At 44.6% G+C, this 19,613-nt stretch overlaps 1 protein-coding gene across 2 annotated transcripts in view; it reads right to left on the bottom strand.

Annotated features, from left to right (window-relative positions):
* TULP4 (TUB like protein 4) overlaps positions 1-19,613 on the bottom strand; it is a 322,532-nt gene that overhangs the window by 32,790 nt on the left and 270,129 nt on the right. For both annotated transcript variants that reach the window (XM_075596999.1, XM_075597000.1), the window contains exons 6-7: positions 18,664-18,798; positions 7,494-7,660 (exon numbers count right to left, since the gene is read on the bottom strand). In XM_075596999.1, the coding sequence (XP_075453114.1) occupies positions 7,494-7,660; positions 18,664-18,798 (302 nt within the window). The remainder of the gene's footprint in view (positions 1-7,493; positions 7,661-18,663; positions 18,799-19,613) is intronic.

Here is a 19,613-nt window from a genome sequence, read left to right as displayed (position 1 = left end):
TGAGCGAAGCAAAACACACACACACACCCCTCCACGATGGCTGACCCGTGGTGTCGGATCCCCAGCACCCTGCAAAGCTTCTCCGCGTAAGTCCTGCGTAGGAGTGCTGCTGCGCTGCCGAGTCATATACATATATGAAAACCACTGCATCGTATTCAAATCAGACTTAATTGGTGATTAAAATGAAGACAATAGGAGAAAGCTATATTAAATTAATTTCAAAAGGTTATGGGAACCAAAGTCAGAGAAGAATAGTCTTAAATAATATGGAAAGCTAACAAAAACCGTTTAAAATGGTAGAAAAGGAGTATTTTCACTAGAATTGATATATATGTTCCTATATATGTTTCTAAGTGGCTGGTAAAGAACGATAACAAATGGAAATAAATCATTAACAAGACAAAGTGCCCGACTGTAAAGATAATAGGATTTCTGAAACTTTATGCAGCTACTAATTACTAAAATGTATAGGCAGTACAATCTGCTCCATCTCTCTGTTCCTCCACCAATACTGCAGACGTAGATTGTAAGCTCTTCAGGGCATGGCCTCCCTTTGCCTTATGTTATTATTTACTTGCTGCTCTATTTCCCATTGTTTGTACCTCGCATTGTAATTTTGTAAAGCACTGCATACAATGTTGGTGCTATATCAATAGAATTATACATACAATATAGCTGCTTGTTCTCTACCGCATCACAGGAGAAAAGCGTGGCCATGTGCAGAAACTCCAAAAGATGGTCCATAGCAGCCTTTAATGGCGCATCGGATTAACACAGTGGGGGTCCCTGTATTTGAATGGGACTCGCGCTGTGTGAAATCCTACCAGGTTCCACCTGTCTGTAAGAGATGCGCAGTAAGGGATAGGCTGAATCAGTCACTCTACCTGTGCGCCTCTAACAGGCGATCGCCTGGCTTTTATTTAAAAAAAGAAAAATATATATAACTAATTTTGTTGAAGTTATGAACATCCAGAGCAATGACATTACATTTTGTGTATCTGGAAATCATATACAATACCACATTAACTTAATAAAAATAAAAACAGATCTGGGGAAGGGGGTAGGGTGTCCGTCTGTCCTCCGCTGCCTCTCGTCCTCCTCAGTGTGACCGCCGATTTCCGGGTCCACTTCCTTAGGCAAGGTCTCCTTCGTAGCCCGAGTTCCTATCTGCTCTCCTATGTCCAACTCCCACTTGTTCCTCAACCAGTTTCATTCCTCAACATCAGCAGAGAACGCGTTTAGATCCTACTATAACATAATTGTGGCACCATTCACCCCTGCAATGTCTGTTTGTGCTAACCACATCATCCAGACTTTTTGAAATGTAGGGCCAGTGTCATTAACCAAACTTGTTAACTTCTCCATCTGGCATACCTACTAAATTCTGTTTCTGATTGTGGAAAAAGACTACTTCCATAATGCTGCAATCTCACACCTCGTCGCCGTTGCAAAATGAGCAACTCATTTGTTCTGTATTCTGGTTAGCCCCTCTGTTGGCCTATTAAGGAGGAACAGCCAGGGGTCCGGTGGAATTGTGAGGCCCCAAATCCTCTGAAGCCAATCTCTAATTTGCTCCCATAAGAGCAGCACCCGAGGGCAGGCCCACAGCATGTGTAACAGATCAGCTTCCCCTCCACATTGTTTTGGACACAATGGGGAGTAATATGGAATAAATTTGGATAATTTGAGCGGGGTGAGGTACCATCTCATTAATACTTTATACGCGTTCTCCCTTGACGTCATACAGATTGAGCTTTGAGCCGCGGCCAGGAAAATCTCATCCCACTGTTTTTCCTCTAGGGTCTCCCCCAGGTCCCGTTCCCATTGGGACATCTATGTCAATTTTTTTTTTTATACTTAAAATGTTTCTTATTTTTTCAAGCAGAGATATACAGAAATAAAACATCAGAGAGGGGTGTCAGGGGGGCGGGGGGAGATGGGTACAAAAAAAGAGGGGAAAAAAGGTGGGGGGCGGGGAGGGTAGCAGCACAGTAACAATTCAACAGTTCTTGCCGATATACTGTATACAGAACTAAAATATTTTAAAGACATCTAGGGGGTTGGGGTAGAGGCGGGAACATAAAGATAAAATACAAAAAAGATAGGGACTACCCAGTGGCAAAACTACAAATCACTTTGCACAGCATAGATTTAACTTAGATTGTGGGGTTGTTAAAGAAACTTCTAAATCTGCCATGGAGATTCTCTATGTGGAGACTGGGTATACATTCCGTTTTTTTCTGTTTTTAAACTGCCTTCTTGCTAATTTATCATCATTATCACTTACTTGCTATTCTGGATTGAGGGATGAGGGATGAGGGGGGGGGGGGGGGGGCAGGGGAAAAACAAAAATAGGGGGAGGGGAGAATCGAGAGGAAAAAAAAAGTGCGCATGGACCATCTTAATGCTCACCTGCCCTTGGGAATAAAATCTGGGGTAGGGGAGAAACAGAAAAAAATAAGGGCGACTGTGTCTACTTTGACACAGAAAATGTTGGAGGTAGTGGCCCGACTCAGTCCAACTGTCGTAGCTCCCTCCTCAGAGCTTCTCCAGGCTTTGGGCCTAACCAAAACTCCAACCAAGAACACAGACCAACAGTGGACCGTTGGTAATCTGATGATAATTTGAACCTGAAAACATTGTACAATATTTACACCATTCTGGAGCGTGATCTTACAGCTCAGTTTAGGATTTGGACCCAGCTTCGGTTAGCTGTTTTGTCGGAGAGCTCGAGTGAGGGGATCTTCTCGCAGGAATCGTGGAACAGGATGGCTCCAGGGTCTGGGGGTCCCTGCCACCCAGTGCATGTCCAGAAAAGGGGGAGGCCAAGCCCAAATATTCGAGAAAGGCTTCACCTTCGTCCGGGTTCCTGAGTGTCAGAGGTCTCCCATTTTTAACTTCTTGAAGACCAAAGGGAAATCTGTACTTTATATTGAAGTCTCTTGGCTTCGCAGTCATCTCTTGGAGATCTCCTCTTTTGACAAGTGTAGAGGGCGCAAGATTGTATATAGTAGAATTTTCTTTATTTTACTATGGTATTTAATGTGTTTAATAATGGCCAAATAATGTATTATCCCTATGTGGATAATAGTTATTTGGCACATTATTGTACTGTATGTGCTGGGGGGAGGGGGTATTGGCCCCAAGGGTATGTGGTAGGCCTCCCTTGTGGGTAATGGGTGAGCGTGGTTAGGCCTCACGGTGGGGGGGGGGGGCGGGTAGTGGGGGAGGGTATGTGGGTGATGGTGGGTTAACCCCTTAATGACTGTAGCGGTTAATAACCGCTATGGAGATTAAGGGGTTAGGGGACATTACATTGGATGTTTTTATTCTTGTGTCTGTTTTGCAGAAGCGGATGGGGCATGGGCAGGATGAAGATGAGGATGGCCTTCATCGTGGCAGCCGGACATGGGTGAGTGCTACATGTATTTAATGTCTTTATTGTTCTGTATGTATTTTAAATGGACACATGCACTATTATCCATTTGTGGATAATAGTCATTGTGCCCATTACTATACTGTATGTTAGGGGGGTATAGGTGTTGTTGGGGTCATATATATATATATATTTATGTATATATATATATATTTCTTTAGTTAGTGTGGGGCTGTTGTGTGTGTGTTTTCTTTTTATTGTGGGTAGCGGGGGTGGGTGAAGGGGGTATTAGCCCCAACGGTGGTTTGTTTAGGGCTTGCGGGTGGGTAGCGGGAGGCCTTAACCCCTTCATGACCGTAGTGGTATTAACTGCTACGGTCGTGAAGGGGTTAAGTGCACCCGCAACCCCCCCGCAAGCCCTAAACAAACAAGAAGGGCCAAATACCCCCTTCACCCACCCCCGCTACTCACAATAAACCTGGCACGGCTGTTTAACCCCTTCATTGCCTTAGCGGTTAGCCGCTAAGGTAATGAAGTGGGCTTTAAATGCATTTTTCCTGCCTCAGATGCATGCCGGGGGGCTCCGGTGCTGGTATTAATGGTATCAGCTCAGGAGACCCCCGGCATCAATCCCAGCCATGAAAAAGGCCAGAAATTTTTCTAAGTGCCGATCCGCCACTCATCCGCAGCCTCTCACCAGCAACTTGCCATCTTTTTCTTGTGTGGCTGATTCGCCAGCAAAACGTCATTCTAGAGTGGCGAATAGCTCCGCTTAGCTACTCGCCACTACTAGAATACAGCGTGGCAGAAAATGTTTCATTTTTAGGCGGAAAGTGCCTTCTCGCCTCGCCACCGGCGGGAAAAAAAAAAAAAACGCCAGCCAAACTGGCGTTTTTTTTGATTCTCGCCACTTTCTCGCCCCTTACTGAATAGGGATAGGCATTTTTGGAGGGAAAGTGGCGAGAAGTGCCTTTCCACTGCTTACTGCATGAACCCCTATGTATCTGCCAGACTTGTCTTTTTTAAACTGTTCCAACACAAAGGGGCACCTGTTATAAAAGTATTTCCACTCCCCTTTTCTTGACGTTAGCTGATGATGAAAAGGATTTACTAAAATGTTTGTCAAAATATTTGGGGTAACTAGTACTGCTGAAATGGGTTTCTTGCATTAGAACGACATCAGCCTTCATCCTTTTATATTCCGTCATGGCCAACAGCCTCTTATTGGGGCTATTGAATCCCTTAACGTTATGTGAAACTATGTTTAACACCATTAATGAGTGTTGGCTCACTGCTTACCTCTTGCATCTCCTGATCCGGACCGCATAGGGGAAGCCCCGCCGCCTCTGAATTCTGACTCCCCATCTGGGAGGTTTAGGACTTGGGAAGGATAAGAACAGGCGGGGCAGACCGAACACGGGGACATAACAAAAACACAAACCAAAATAAAACAGGAGCCAATATCGGCACTACTTGGCCTGGCTCTACTGCCATTGGGCTCATGACCTCTCCCGGAACTGGACAAGGAGAGATCCTGCCGCCTGATCCCCTGAAAGACTTAGGTACCCAAGGGACTTTCTTGGGCTTCAGGGGGCGCCCCCTGGCCCTCTGTAACCAGAGCATGTGAACTGCTGGACATGTATGCTTCCGACTCATTCCCAGCATCTCCAAATAGCTATAATAAATTGCTACTTCTAAAGCAACCCTATTTACTCTTACGATCTATGTCCATCTCCTGCCTCCTCCGCTTCTGTGTGTCTATTCCAGGCCCTATTAATAACCGTATTTCCAGGAGAAAAAGCCAGGAAGAACTCCTTTTCTATGCAGACGCTCCATCCCCCTACTCTTGGAATGTGTCTCCATTATTTTCCCTTGTCTGCTTCCCTAACGCTAATGACCAGAGGCCCCTTCTCATTTTTTAAGTAAGTTAATTCCTGACTTTCATCCCTTCTAAACTTATCCCCCAGCTCCCATCTTGTTACTGAGCCTTCTGTGCTTGTTGTAGTGCTACCTACTGGTCAGCAGGGGGAGCCGTCACTTCACTCTTTGCATGGAGTCCCCTGACTTACTTCATCATACGGGCTAACATCTGGGAGTACCCTGTGGTTTTTGCTGAGGTCATAACCTAGCGCTATCTCCATCAAGGAAAGTTTAATATTGTCCTGTCGAGGGAAGGCAAAAGAAAAAGCAACAAAGGGGGAAAAACAAACAAAAAAACCTAACAGAAACAGCTATTTGAACCTATTTTGTGACCGGAACTCTAGCCTGATTCTAAAATAAACTTGCCTCTCTATATTAACTGCCTAAACCATCTTAACTACCCTTTAACTTGACAGAGTTACCCATCTTCCTCCTTGCTTTTGGTCCTAATTAATACCTTCCACTATTGCTGATTTCGAATTTTGCCCTGATCCCCCCTTGTATCGCGGCTGTGCCCTCATAACCTCGTAACCTTAGACCCTGATCAGGAAGGCTCATGTGCACAGTAACTACTATCTCTTCACAGAAGTTATTGAGTTGTTTGGAACAAAAGAGTAGTGTTTCTTTAAGTCTTAATTGGATGGCGCCACGCGCAACTGTGTCTCTTTAAGCCATTAATTGGCCACCATTGTTTTGCAGCCTCATGGAGAGCTGCCCACTTCTTTCCAGGATGTCTCAGGAGAAGGTTCTTCCTCAGCTTGGTGAGTAATTTTCTCTTTAATCTCCAGCTTCTTTAGGAAGGCATCTCCTTCCTCCAGGGACCTCATTGTTACAGCCTTTCCACTTTTGAGCACCAAGAGTCCAAAGGGAAAGATCCACCGGTATTTCACTCCCTTTTCCCTCAGGATCTTAGTGATCAGAGGTAAATGGCGGCAGCGGACCAGTTTTATTCCTTCAAAGGTCAATGGGCTCATATTTCTTGTGATCTGGCACAGGGTGTCTTTTGTTTTTAAAGTAATGAAATCGCATTACTATGTTCCTTGGGAGATCTTCTGTTTGTGGATGTGCCCATAAAGCCCTATGACATCTGTCTAATAACAGTTCAGGCTCTCTCTAAATCAGGCATGATAGAGGTCATCCATTTTGAGATGAATTCTTCAAAGTCCGTGACAGATTCCAAAATACCCCTTAACCTGACGTTAGTCTGTCTTTCTCTGTTTTCAGAGTCTTCTTGTTTGTCTGCCCACTCAGCCACTTGCAGCTTCAGGTAGGTTACGGGTTTTTTCATTTTTTTAGGTCTCTGATTGTAACATCCAGCTTTTCCTCTAGGATGTCTGTCCTGGTCCCTATACTGGATAATAGCTAATTTCCCAGCCAGCATTTAGTAAATTAAAGTTCTACTTACCCTTGCCATGATGCCAGGATGAAGGCCGTCCTCGTCCTCCTCTTCTTCAGTAGGCACCAACAGTGAAATTAAAAAAAACTAACTACTGGCCACTAACCCGGTTATTAACCACTATGGTTATTAAGGGGTTAAACCCCCCTCCCACAGCCCACCCGGGAGGCCTAATCACCCACCCTGGGGCAACTACCCCCACATCCTCTACCCATTGATTGGCACAGTGGCACACCAATGTCCTATGGGCATGGGTTACCACTATGCCAGTCAATGTGCAAGCTGCAAATAAAAAAAACAGCACCAAATAAAAAAAGACATTAAATTTCAATAAAACAAACAAAAAAATGCAAATAAACCAATTGATTAGCACAGTGGCACACCAATGCTCTATGGGCATGGGTTGCCACTATGGAAGTCAATATGCGAGCACAGGCAGCTACATCTGTACACACAGTACAGATCAACACACTGATTTTCTGTGAATGGCACTGATTTTCAGCATGAAAACGCTCATAGACTTCAATGAAGTCTCAGTGAGGAAAAATCAGTACTTTCCATAAATATAAATATTTGACAAAAGATCAATGTTATGTAATTACAAAAGGGTGCAAAGCACCACTGCCCACCTTGCAAAAAAAAAAGTGATGTATGAATAAATATATAATTACAGTAGAATGAGCAATACTGAATGTTTCTGCTTTTCAATCAATATGCCGTTTGTTTGGCTCCGGCACCTCTAAGTGTCACTGATTTTGTTCCATACAGGCTCACATCTTTTACAAGGAGGTCAATTCCTACCTGCACTGGCGTCTCCAGAGTATAGATATGTTCTCCACGCACATTGTAGAACTTGATGAGAGCGCTTTTTAGTGAAGGGCCGCTGCCAAGCTCAGCCAGCACGTTTTGTTTCTCCATGCCAGCAACAGCCAGCAAGTCTCCTTGTGTGCACCACTGCACCACTACATCTGAAACAGCCCCAAAATACATGACAATAAAATCAGGGCCCTCATATCTTCACATTAGCAAATTAAACAGAATTTTATTTTAAAGAGACAAAATGAATGGTTAGTTTATCTGAAAAAAAAAAAAAAAAAAAGTACTCTAGTATGATACGTTTGGACCAACAAATAAAGCTTTACTTTATTTACAAACTAAAGTTTGTAGTAAAAAAAAAGGAATGCCGTGAGGTCAAAACGTTTGTACAGTGCATTCCACAGTTGGTCCAATAAAAGGTATCATACAACCTATTCCCCCCCACTGTTTTGTTTTTATACACATACAAAATATGAAAAAAAACCCAAAAAGTTAAACTTCCTTTGTATTATTTGCACTATCTCTGACGTGTTGTAGTATACACATTCTTCTCTTTCTTTATATACATACATTTGCTACCTGGCAGTTCAGCAACAGAAAGAGCTGTAAAGTAATGCATTCTAACACTCTGTAAACAAAAGGTTTCTTCAATTGAGATCTGATAGTGAATACAACAATGTAAATACAGTACAGTAGTCCATTTCAGACACCACACATTTCTTCCCTGTGGTGTTTACAATATAGTGTTTAGTGCGCTCAGGGCTATTGCTGTATGGATCTGAAATCAGGGCCACGGACTTTTAGCACTTTTTTTAATTTTATAATAAATATTGTATGAACTTGTTAGGAGGGAAGGGGCAAAAAAACAAAAAAACTAACAGGGAGGGGATACATGCTTTCTCTGACATTATTTATAGTGTAAGTATTTTCTTAAGCTTCCAGCACCTCTTTCCCAAAAATACCACTGAACATCTAGTAACAATGTAAATGTACGTATGTATGTATGTATGTATGTATGTATGTATGTATGTATGTATGTATGTATGTACAGTGTGTATTTTTTTTAAACCCTCCTCGAACTAGGAGAACTTCCAAATCATAGCAACCCTGATCCTCTAAGAGCCCCTGGTTCTAGACTGATTTAATATATTTAACTTTCGCTGATTCTTGATGACCTTAATATACCAGCTAGAAATGTAATCTACTGTAAGAAGCAGCAAAAGAAAATCTGAAATCAATCAACAGCCGGAGGGATTCAGAAGCAATGTTTTATGTCTCTGGGACACCTACTCTCACCCCCACCCCCCAAAGAGATTTATTTCTTAAGCTGTGCCGGAACCGAGGAGTGGGGTCCAGGGCTGATCCGCATGCCCTACAACTGTACCCAATTATCAGGTGCTCTACCTGTTTTATATGTCTTGTACCTATTAAAATCAGCTGTGCGTATTGTACCTTTTTTATGCCTGTGCATGAGAGCCGAGGAACACTGCACTGCTTGAGCCTCATTGGTTGATACTTTGAGCATTCGATCAATTACAGCAGCTTGAAGCTCGATGTCGGATTTGACAAATGATCCGCGTGTTATATGGAGGTTCTCACTGCTTCTATTGCACACACCCACACATTTTAAGTTATGGTGGGTGAAAAAAGCAACAAAAAACCTCCACCGTTAGCATGTAGCCAATAAAGAATATGACTTGTGAGCCATTCACATGTCTTAGACAGGTCTGTATGGATATTCCAGGCAAAAGGTGACACATTGTGTGTTCATTTGCATGTCATTTTCCAGAATCCCTTGCTGCGGTGGAACCACTGTATGTTAGGAGATAATGGTTGAAAGACAAGGTTGCAGACCTGCAAATGTGCTCACAAGTGATATTCTTTCATGGATATATATATATATATATATATATATACACACACACACACACACACACACACACATACACACACACACACACACACACTGGAAATGTATATACTATATATCAGTTCAACTGAGGCACGCCAATGTAAAGTGGTATACTGTAGTGTGCATGCTCCAATATTGCAATGATGAATTCATTGGTGCAACGTTTCAATTCACAATATAACTTTTTATAGGGAAATCAGGGGTCAGCACTTCCAATCAATGATACTTGCGAGGTGCTTGGATGGCTTAACAGATGTATAGTAAACAGGAACCAGCACACTCAACTTTACTAAAGTGAAACGTATATTAAAATTCTCACTTTAGTGTAGCTGAGTCTGCTGGTTCCTGTTTGTTATATTTAAGTAATAATCCCCGAAGAACAGGGCATTACTGGCCAATAATTATTGGTCAGTAATGCCCTGTTCTGAGGGGATTATTACTACTGATGCAGCGGCCGTTATTCGAACACTTCACGCGTCATGTACATCGGAATCCCAATTTGAAACCGGGGGATGAATTCGATTTGAAACCGCGGGGTGAATTCCAGCCTTCCCGCACTAAGATGCGACCGCGGCGAGTGCAGAAAAACTAATTTTTCTGTTCTGGCTTTTAAAAACATGGAATTGACACAGCAGCACAGTACTGTACACATTACAATTCATCCATTTTATTGCAAACGAAGAAACAGAATCCATGAAATTCAAACAAAACATCCGCGTTAAGCGCGGGAGCCTGGGGCGATTGGCCGCGTTCATGCTGCGTGGGGCACAGCAGAGAACTCAAAATCAGCGCCGTGATGTGTTCGAATAACGGCCGCTGCATTAGTATTATAGGCTAAATGTAGGCTTATTTCATAAATAATAGACACCTTTGTATACAGTAGAGGCAACGTTTATTCTAACATTTGCCGTAAACTAGCCGGGTTACATTCTGGGTATGTGCTGGGTATGTTCTGGGCTAGTTTGAGGCACGTTTAAGGCATTTCTGCATTGACTAACGACCCATAGGATTAACACAGCAGGGATCCATGGCAGTCCAATTCAGTTTGAATGGGACTGCCAGGGACCCCCGCTGTTAATCTGATAGGCCATTAATCAATGCAGAAATGCTGGGGCTAGTTTAAGGAAAGTTTAAGGCATGTATTCAGAATGTACCTGGGTGTTTCCTGGGTTTTTTGGGGAATTGCCACTGGTTTTTGTTAGAATAAGAGTTGCCTCTACTGTAGTTATATAGATTTTTTTCATTAAAATAAAATGGTAAATACATTAAAGCCCCTCTATATACGGTTACACTGCAGCTATCTATATCCAAACACTGTTGCCCCCTCTGTACACACACACACACACACACACACACACACACACACACACACACACACACACACACACACACACACACACACAATAGACGGAAGCTACAAACAAACTGCAGATAGCCACTTACTTTGCAGCTACACAAACACTCCCTACCTCCTCAACACTCAAAATGAAGCTGTGTTCATGGAGGGAGGAGTCACTGCCTGCTGCTATCTGGCCAATCCTGACCAATCCTGTCTCCTGACCAATGTTCCTGCCTCCTGACCAATCCCCTGCCCTGTCTCAGAGCTGTTCTGACAAAAGGAAAAGCTGATTGGCTGGAAATAAACACATTCCAAGCTGCAACAATTCCGGGCATTACTGAATGAATAATGCCTGGAATTTTAACCAATCAGAGAGCAGGGATTTCAATAATGCCCGGAATTTTACTGCTTTATCCTATAATAGTATATACAAACAAATCCAGATATATAAGTGGTATATTTGTAATTAATTTTTCCATATGTGAACTGCACATTTACTGAGGAGCTAAATTGTACCTATTTGTACAGTATCTACCCAAAGTTGTGATATCTCGATCCATGGTCCCTCTACCTCCAGGGACCATGGATTATTGAGATATTTGTAGCCTTTTTATGCTGTTTTAACACAAAAAAAACTACAAACATACAAACAAAGTTTTCATTTGAAAGAATAAGTAATTGGTTTTGAATTAGTGGAGTATACTAATTGGGTTACTGATGTGTGGAAATTGCTTTTTCCCCTTTGCCAAAATCTCTCTACCTGCCTCTGTTCACTGTTCTTTTGTTTTTTTGCCATTTTATGTATCTTCCGGTGTGTACATCTGTGAGCCCCCTTTTATGTTTACTATATTGGGAAACTGAAACCTACCATTTGAGAGACCTTGGTGGGTTAAGGGAGTAAATGATTTATTTCTAATGACTCTACTTTTCAGTTTTTCACTCAGTCTAAACATGTAAAACACCAGCTCATTTTACTGCCCAAGTCTTGGCCCCGGGTCTGGTAATTATTCGTTTTCACACCCACTATCTCCAGGAGAATGATATAGCCAGCAGCAATGCCAGTAGGAAATAATTAAGCAGAACATTGCTATGGGGCAGGATGTCCTCAATCATTCATTTGCTACTGAACTAGGGTGGGGCCTCCCAGGGTAAAGACTCAGGGCAGTTATGCAAATATGGGATTGGTACAAGTGTTTCTTAAATATTAGACAGCCAGTGGTGGAAGACGATTGTATTATTTTTCACAAATCTTTGCTATTTATGTTACTGTATAAAGTAATAAGTAAAGCTCAACCCCATTATAACGCGAACCGTTACAACGCGAATCCGCTTATAACGCGATGTAAGCGTGGCTCCCAATTTTCGTATTTATGAATACTTTACAACACGGTTATTGGTGTCTTAAATATTTTATTGTAGAATGCATACAATTGCACATTATTTCTAACACGATCCGCTTATAGTGTGATGTGATTCTTTGGACCCCAAGCACAGCGTTATAAGGGGGTTTAGCTGTACTTTCATATATCTTACACCGATGTACATGTAGCCAGGTCCCCCTTGGTCCCCTATGATCCCCCTTACCTCCACTGTGGCTTGGGAGGTGTGCGGGTGCACCCGGCGAGGGACGGGGGTTTCAGTCAGTTGGAAGGAGCTCCTCGGCGGGTTGCCGGTAAGGACACCACCATTTTGGAAATAGCCGCACATGCGCAGAAGCACTCGCGCATGCACAGTCAGACCATAGTTGCGGCGGCCATTAGAGATAGGCTCCGCAAGGGGACTACAAGTCCCAGCATGCTCCAGGGCATGCACCATGTGGCGCAGCACAGCCAATAGGGCTGCAGCACAGTAGGAGATATAGAAAAGATACATTTGGCGCGCTCGGTTGGATCACGCCAGTCGGAGCAGGGACGCAGAGGGGTAAAGTCGTGTCTGGGTACAAGTGGCTCCCAGACTAGGCCAGATACCCCCTTTAGGCCCCGAATCACAAAAGATGGTGGCTGCTACAGGGAAAGACCATAGCTAGGGACATTTCCTCAGTAGCTGCCTATAGTTAGCGTATAGCACCGGTGAGGCACCACGCAGTGATTACAGCCTGTGGTCTGGGACCAGACCACCTATATATATAGTCTCTCAAAGGTAAGACCCTCCAATCGGAGTTCACCCCTCACAGAGGCAGATGCCTTCGCGGACGACAATGTCGCTGGATCAGCAGATCCCTGTTTATTATTCGGCAGCACCTGGGTACCGGAGTACCCGGGCAGGTACCTCACCTAAGTGCACCAACAGGTCATGGGGTAGCGCTACTCCATACACTTTTGGGTGGGCCTGACATTGGGGAAGGACATCAGGGTATTGGTGTCTAGCACTCAATGTACTTTGGGGGACACTCATCCTGAAGTACTGTGTACCCTGTGTGTATATATATATATAATAAACTTGGGTGTTGGGGTATATAAGTCACTCACTGTCCTGTGTCTGTTGCACCACCCTGAGGAAGATCCCCCTGTGGGATCGAAACGTTGGAGTTATGTGCTGTATTTAATACATTCATTTTCATTCACCTGAGTGCTGTCTCCTTTTTGCTGCTATGCGGTAATGTATACTTTTATAATATATATATATATATATATATATATATATATATATATATATATATATATATATATATATATACAGTGTTCGACAAACCTATACATTTGCACGCCCCGGGCGAGTGGATTTAACATCGTGGCGAGCTCCTATTGGCCCAAGCAGCACACGTGTGGTACTAGGTGGCGAGTAGAATTTTTTTGGTGATTTGTCGACCACTGTGTGTCTATATATATATATATATATATATATATATATATATATATATATATATGTATGTATGTATATGTACGGACATGCACCTATTCATTATTGAATTTCTATTGGAGTGCCAGTGATTTTTTATCATATATATATATATATATATATATATATATATATATATATATATATATATGATAAAAAATCACTGGCACTCCAATAGAAATTCAATAATGAATAGGTGCATGTCCCATATAAATAATAAAAGTATACATTACCGCATAGCAGCAAAAAGGGAGACAGCACTCAGGTGAATGAAAATAAATGTATTAAATACAGCACATAACTCCAACGTTTCGATCCCACAGGCACAACCCTGAGGAAGATCCCCCTGTGGGATCGAAACGTTGGAGTTATGTGCTGTATTTAATACATTTATTTTCATTCACCTGAGTGCTGTCTCCCTTTTTGCTGCTATGCGGTAATGTATACTTTTATATATATATATATATATATATATATATATATATATATATATATATATATATATATATATATATATATATATATATATACACGTACACTATGTGGTACAGGCTGCTGTGACATGTAATTACTGTTAATATTGGTTCCTGTGAGGGGCACATCCGACTACGCTGGGATCCCTCGCAGGTGGAGGCATTGCACCCAGGCGAACAAGTGACACCCCAGGCTCCCTTCTGGTAGCCAAACAGGTATTAGCAGCACTGGTGGTTCCGTTATTATGGGAAAAGGGGCTACATTTGGAGGCACTGCTGAGATTCAGAGCTGGCGTGCCCGACTCAGTAGTGCAAATTAACAGAAACTTCCAAGAAACAGGTCCGCTACTGGGCCCTGGAACTCAACGAGTCTCCCCGCCACGTGGTCGTGGTGGGGGACGTGCCATTTGACACCACCCCTCGAGAAGTCCTTGACCGACTCAGGGCCCTCCTGGGTTTTGCCAACGTCCGGCAAATAGGCCAAAAGTGGGACCCCACTTTCTGCTGGAACATCCTCATAATGGCGACCAGCCACAAGGTACGTGAGGATAATACTTCCAGGGCCCTACACTTTCAGGGAGCCCTGTCCCCCGGGCTGCCCGGTAATCTTTCCAGAACTGTCACTGCCCATAGCGACTTCCAGTCTGAGAATCATACTCGAGGTGCCATATCAAATGGAAACTCTGCGTCCTTCCTATACCCCCGGGAAGTACGACACCTTGCACACAGGGTGCTCATTACTCTACTCAGATCCCCTCCTACCCAGGGTGATTTTCAGTCCAGGGACCACGCGGGAGGCGCCCCTCCAGACCGAGACCTCGCAACCAGTCAATATACCCCCAGAGAGCACGGGGCCAGTCTAGAACATGCCCCCTGTCGGCCACCCGACTATCACTGTCGCCTGTCCGCAGAAAACTCAGCTTTAGGAGTGACCCTGCCACAACTGGTGGACGCCATAACCCAGTCCTCGCAGTCCCATCACCATCTAAAACTGAAGCCGTTCTCGGGGATACGACCTACGGCCTTAGGGGAGGAGGAGTTTGAGGAGTGGAGAGATCACGCGGTACAAGTGCTCTCCGAGTGATCCTACTCCGATGCAGTAAAGCGGCAGCGAATCGTAGAGTGTCTACGGCCTCCAGCCGCCCATATGATATAATCCAATTCTACCGTGAGTGTCATCCCGAAGCTGATGCTCAAGTACTAATACAAACCCTGACCAAAGATTACGGCATTCTGGACAATACCATCTCTCCAGTGGCTCGGTTCCATGCCCTTGAACAAGCTAAGGGAGAAGAAGCGTCAGAGTTCCTCAGACTACTTCAGTTGGCCCTATGGACCTTGGTAAAGAAGAAGGTTGTCCGAACGTCTGAGGCCGAAGACCTCAGAACCAAACAACTCCTGCGAGGAGCGTTGCCCATGCACCCGTTTGCTATCTGAATCAGCTGCATCCTCTCCCTGGAACATCTGCTTCCTTTTGAACATAATGGATAGAATGCAAGCTCAAGAGACAATCTTGCCGGGCCCATTCTTCCAGAATGTCACGTGACTCTGCCAAAGGAGAGAGACGTGCGACTCCCTCAAAGGAGTCCCACAAGGAAGAGACAAAGGGGGCATCGGTTCAGAAACCTACGGAGACAGAAAGTGCCAAGGACACTCCTTCAGCTGTGCCTGTCTCCGCCCAAGGGTGCCTAGAAGCTTGGCTCCTAATCCTGGCCTCACTGCCAACTATGATATCCGATGCTACAAATGTGGCAGAAACGGTCATATCGCAAAGGACTGCTCAAAGCCAAAAAGACCCACCACTGGAGCCTCATCCTACACCGTGCAGGTGATGCAATCACTCTCCATGCTATCGGAGAGCATTCTGGAACCCACCCCCAATGAAGCACCCCAACAGGACACCTACAGTCGGGTGGGGCAGGCAGCAATCATAAGAGTTCTTGTGGAAGGCATCCACTCCTCAGCCTTGCTGGATACCGGGTCACAGGTGACCACTATCTACCGGCCTTTCTATGACCAACACCTTAAGCATCTACCTTTGCAGCCCGCAGAGAAGATGAAGCTGTGGGGTCTTTATAATGAAGACTACCCCATCGATAGTGTAGGGCAAGTGTGGCTAAATATACCACAACTGAACACCAACATGACACACCCCATGGACGTGGAGGCTCTGATATGTCTTGAGCCTCGGGAACACCCAATACTGACGAAGTATCGCGAGATACGAAACACGTCATTCGGGTAACGTGCACTCTTTCTTGTTACCAGCCGGCGACCGTAGCAGCTCTGCCCGATCTACTCTCCAGCTCTGCACACCGGACGAGGTGTACAGAGGAGTACCAGAGTAAAGCAGACGCAGCCAGGGGCTGACAGACGAACCAGTGATATTTCCTTTATGTAAGTTCATTGTTGCTTTTTATTGTGTGTAATAAATGGCTGTATTTTAATTGGAACATCTGGACATCCCCTTATTCGTACGGGCTCCTGTCCCACCGCCTCGAGGGTCTACTCATCCAGCAGGACGAGATTTACGTGACCCAGTACAAGATACCATTTGGGGAGCAGACTCACATAGGGCCGTGTGAGTCCTCTAACATTATTTATTTTGTTACTCCTATACCAGGACATTTGAGTCCTTTGACACAGTGCTAGGGGATATGTGGTGTCACATACTGTGTATATTACACTGACTCCCATCCCCTCCCCCCCCCCTTTATATCATCTCCCGTTCCCCGCCAGGACAGTGACATAGGGAACAGACGCATTGTAGGAAGTCCTTCCCATTAATCTGTACACCAGGAGTCCTTCTGGTAGCGTATACTGAGTAGCAGCTTTCTCAGCAATAGCAGGGAAAAGTCTAGAGTAGGTCTTGCTCTGTCAAGTCACCACGTGCATCCAAGGGTGCGGTAGCAGTATCTGGCTACGCCCCTAGTGGTGTCAAAGCGATCAGTGCCTCCACCCCCTTGTGGATCCAGGAGTACAGACACATAAATATGGGCGCGGCTTCAGCTTTCGTGCCCAGCCCAACACATCTTGCAAAAGAAAAAGCTTGCATCTTGCACGTGGTTCTCCCGTTGTGGCGGGAACCTCTATTGTATGCGCATTCAGCTCTCTTGGCGGGGGATTTGGTCCCTCATATTTTGAGAGCCCCCTGGGATGCTACCCGCACATACAGTTGACCACTCTTGGTTGGATATTCATGTTGTAGTCCCCTTCAGGAGGTTCCGGACCTTCGGATCCCTGGAGCCCCCAGGAACCCTACACATAATTCCACAGTTATCACCCTGATATGGTGGTTGTCAAGCACCTCTCAGCATGGCATGGAGTTTGGATATTCATGTTGTAGTTTCCCTTCAGGGTGTTCTGGTCCCTCGGATTCCAAGAGCCCCCAGGTACATTACTCATAATTCCGCAAGAAATGGCCCTGATACAGTGTTTTTCAGGCACCTCTCAATTTATCATAGTGGAAGATCCTTTCTGCTGCTAAAGCCTGCCTGCATCTCAGATCTCAGCAGCACCTCCAAATGTAACCCCTTTCCTCCCCCCTAAGGGAGATTTGGTTGTGGTTATCGAGTGTAGTGCTGCTCACTTGTTAGGCTCTCAGGAGTCTGAGCTTCCGCCGGTGGTAGGGAAGATAAACAGGACGGGTTTTCGGATCTGATTCTCTCACTCTTCGGTGCAGCGCCTCCATCCAACAGGGCCTATCATAGATAGGTGCAGTCCCTGCAGGAAACCTCATTCCTTCACACTGAATGACTGCATCCTTAGGCAGGAGTAAAATATGACTGGATGGTCTTTATTCAGTACACAGCATACAGCATACATCTTTGGTCACTGGAGTCAACCCCAGAAGCTTGAGGCCCCAGGAGTTTCTCATTTACTCCCTCATCTCCTAGTGAGATAAGGGGTAGGTGCTTCCACTCCCCTGCGGGAGGGAAGGCCTGAAACTAGGTCCTTGGCTCAGTACAGAACACACACCATTCCCCCTGAGAGGGTAGAACACACCTCTCTCACTGAGGGGTGACAGGGAGAGTACCACTCAATTTTGGCTGCAACCCCTTTGTATTACCAGGGGAGGCTCCCAGGTCTTAGCCCCGGTTATGGGCAGTACCTAGGCCTTGGCCCCCTCCCCCCCCCCCCACTACAAGGGAGCCGTTTACTGCAGCAAGGGCAAGGATTAACCCTAACACTGCCTGCGCTGGTACCTGGACTTATGTGTTAAGCAAAGATGTTTAGTTGCCCAGGTGATACCTGGCTACATGTGTATGTATGTGTGTAAGCTTGATTACAATTTGTGTGCAGCTCCTTTCATCTTTCATTCAAGGTTACAGACACTCAATTTAGTACTGTGTGTGTTGAAGTGAATTAAGCTTCGGCTGGGAACATAACCTAATGAACGGATCTGGATTATCCTTGAAAAAAATCACACCAGAAAGCCCAGAAATATATCGCCTTGCTCAACATTTGTTGTGTTTCTATCAGGTGATAAACAGTCCCTCGGTGTCACCAAAGGCAAATGGAACATTTTGTACAAGAAAAGAAGAATAGAGCATTAAATATGTACTCGTATATCCAATAAAGAAACCTTCATACCTTTCAACCCTGAGCGAATGATAGCTGGTGACAGGTCATCGTAGTTGTTCATTAAACTAATATCCCCCGAAGTAAAGCCAACTGTGAGCAGTGGTTTGATGTTCTCCACTGGGATGGGATATGCAGCTGGGCCATCTGCAACAGTTAATCAATGGAGGGTTAGCGGGAGACTGAGAGATTGATCAATATTGTTACTTCAGTGCAGTAGATAATATACCATATTGCATTATGTATTGTTCAGCGTATTGTTTAGGCTGCCACTACAGAACTTCTGTTTAAGCCAGTATAAATCCTAAGATCAATAACACGCCTAGGTTTCTTAAAGAATAAATTCCGATAACAATCTTAACAGAAGCTAGGGATACCCCAGTTCTAGAATGATGAGCCTGGAATTGACCGGGATTCCACCGAGCAAACTGGGGTCAGGGCTCAAGGCTCACTCAGGTGGCCAATAGATAAGCTGCAAAATGGCCGTCAGGGTCACCAATACTAAGTGGTTATGTCGCCTTTTTGGATTGGTGACCATGGCCACCATGTTTCTAGTCCGATGCCATATTGTACTTTTTTGTGTCAAACCAGCACACTTCAGTGGGAAACGGGGATCATCCAGACGCCAGGAGGGTGCTGCTTTTTAATGCATTTATGACATGCCAGGTACATCACAGACAAATGCTAGATTTTTAGGGGTGATGGGGCAGACAGCTCTGACGTTTCCTGCATCCGGGACCAGCCATGTGACATGATAGCTCCAGGTATGTCACATGATGCAGACCCACGGCACTGTAAAGTTTAGAGCGGCAATCTCTTTTGCTTACCATAAAATTTAGATGTTTCCCTTCTTTTAACCATTCTAAAGTAATTTTGCTGTTGTACTAAGCTGTGTCATCATTTTTCAATTTTATAGTTGGAAAGATCATTTGTTAAAAATTGCCTAGCAGGGGAATAAAAAT

The sequence above is a fragment of the Ascaphus truei genome, chromosome 4 (genome assembly GCF_040206685.1).
Source record: "Ascaphus truei isolate aAscTru1 chromosome 4, aAscTru1.hap1, whole genome shotgun sequence".
Classification (NCBI taxonomy): domain Eukaryota; kingdom Metazoa; phylum Chordata; class Amphibia; order Anura; family Ascaphidae; genus Ascaphus; species Ascaphus truei.
Note: the sequence above shows the minus strand (reverse complement) of the source record. Positions and strands in the feature narration are given on the sequence as shown.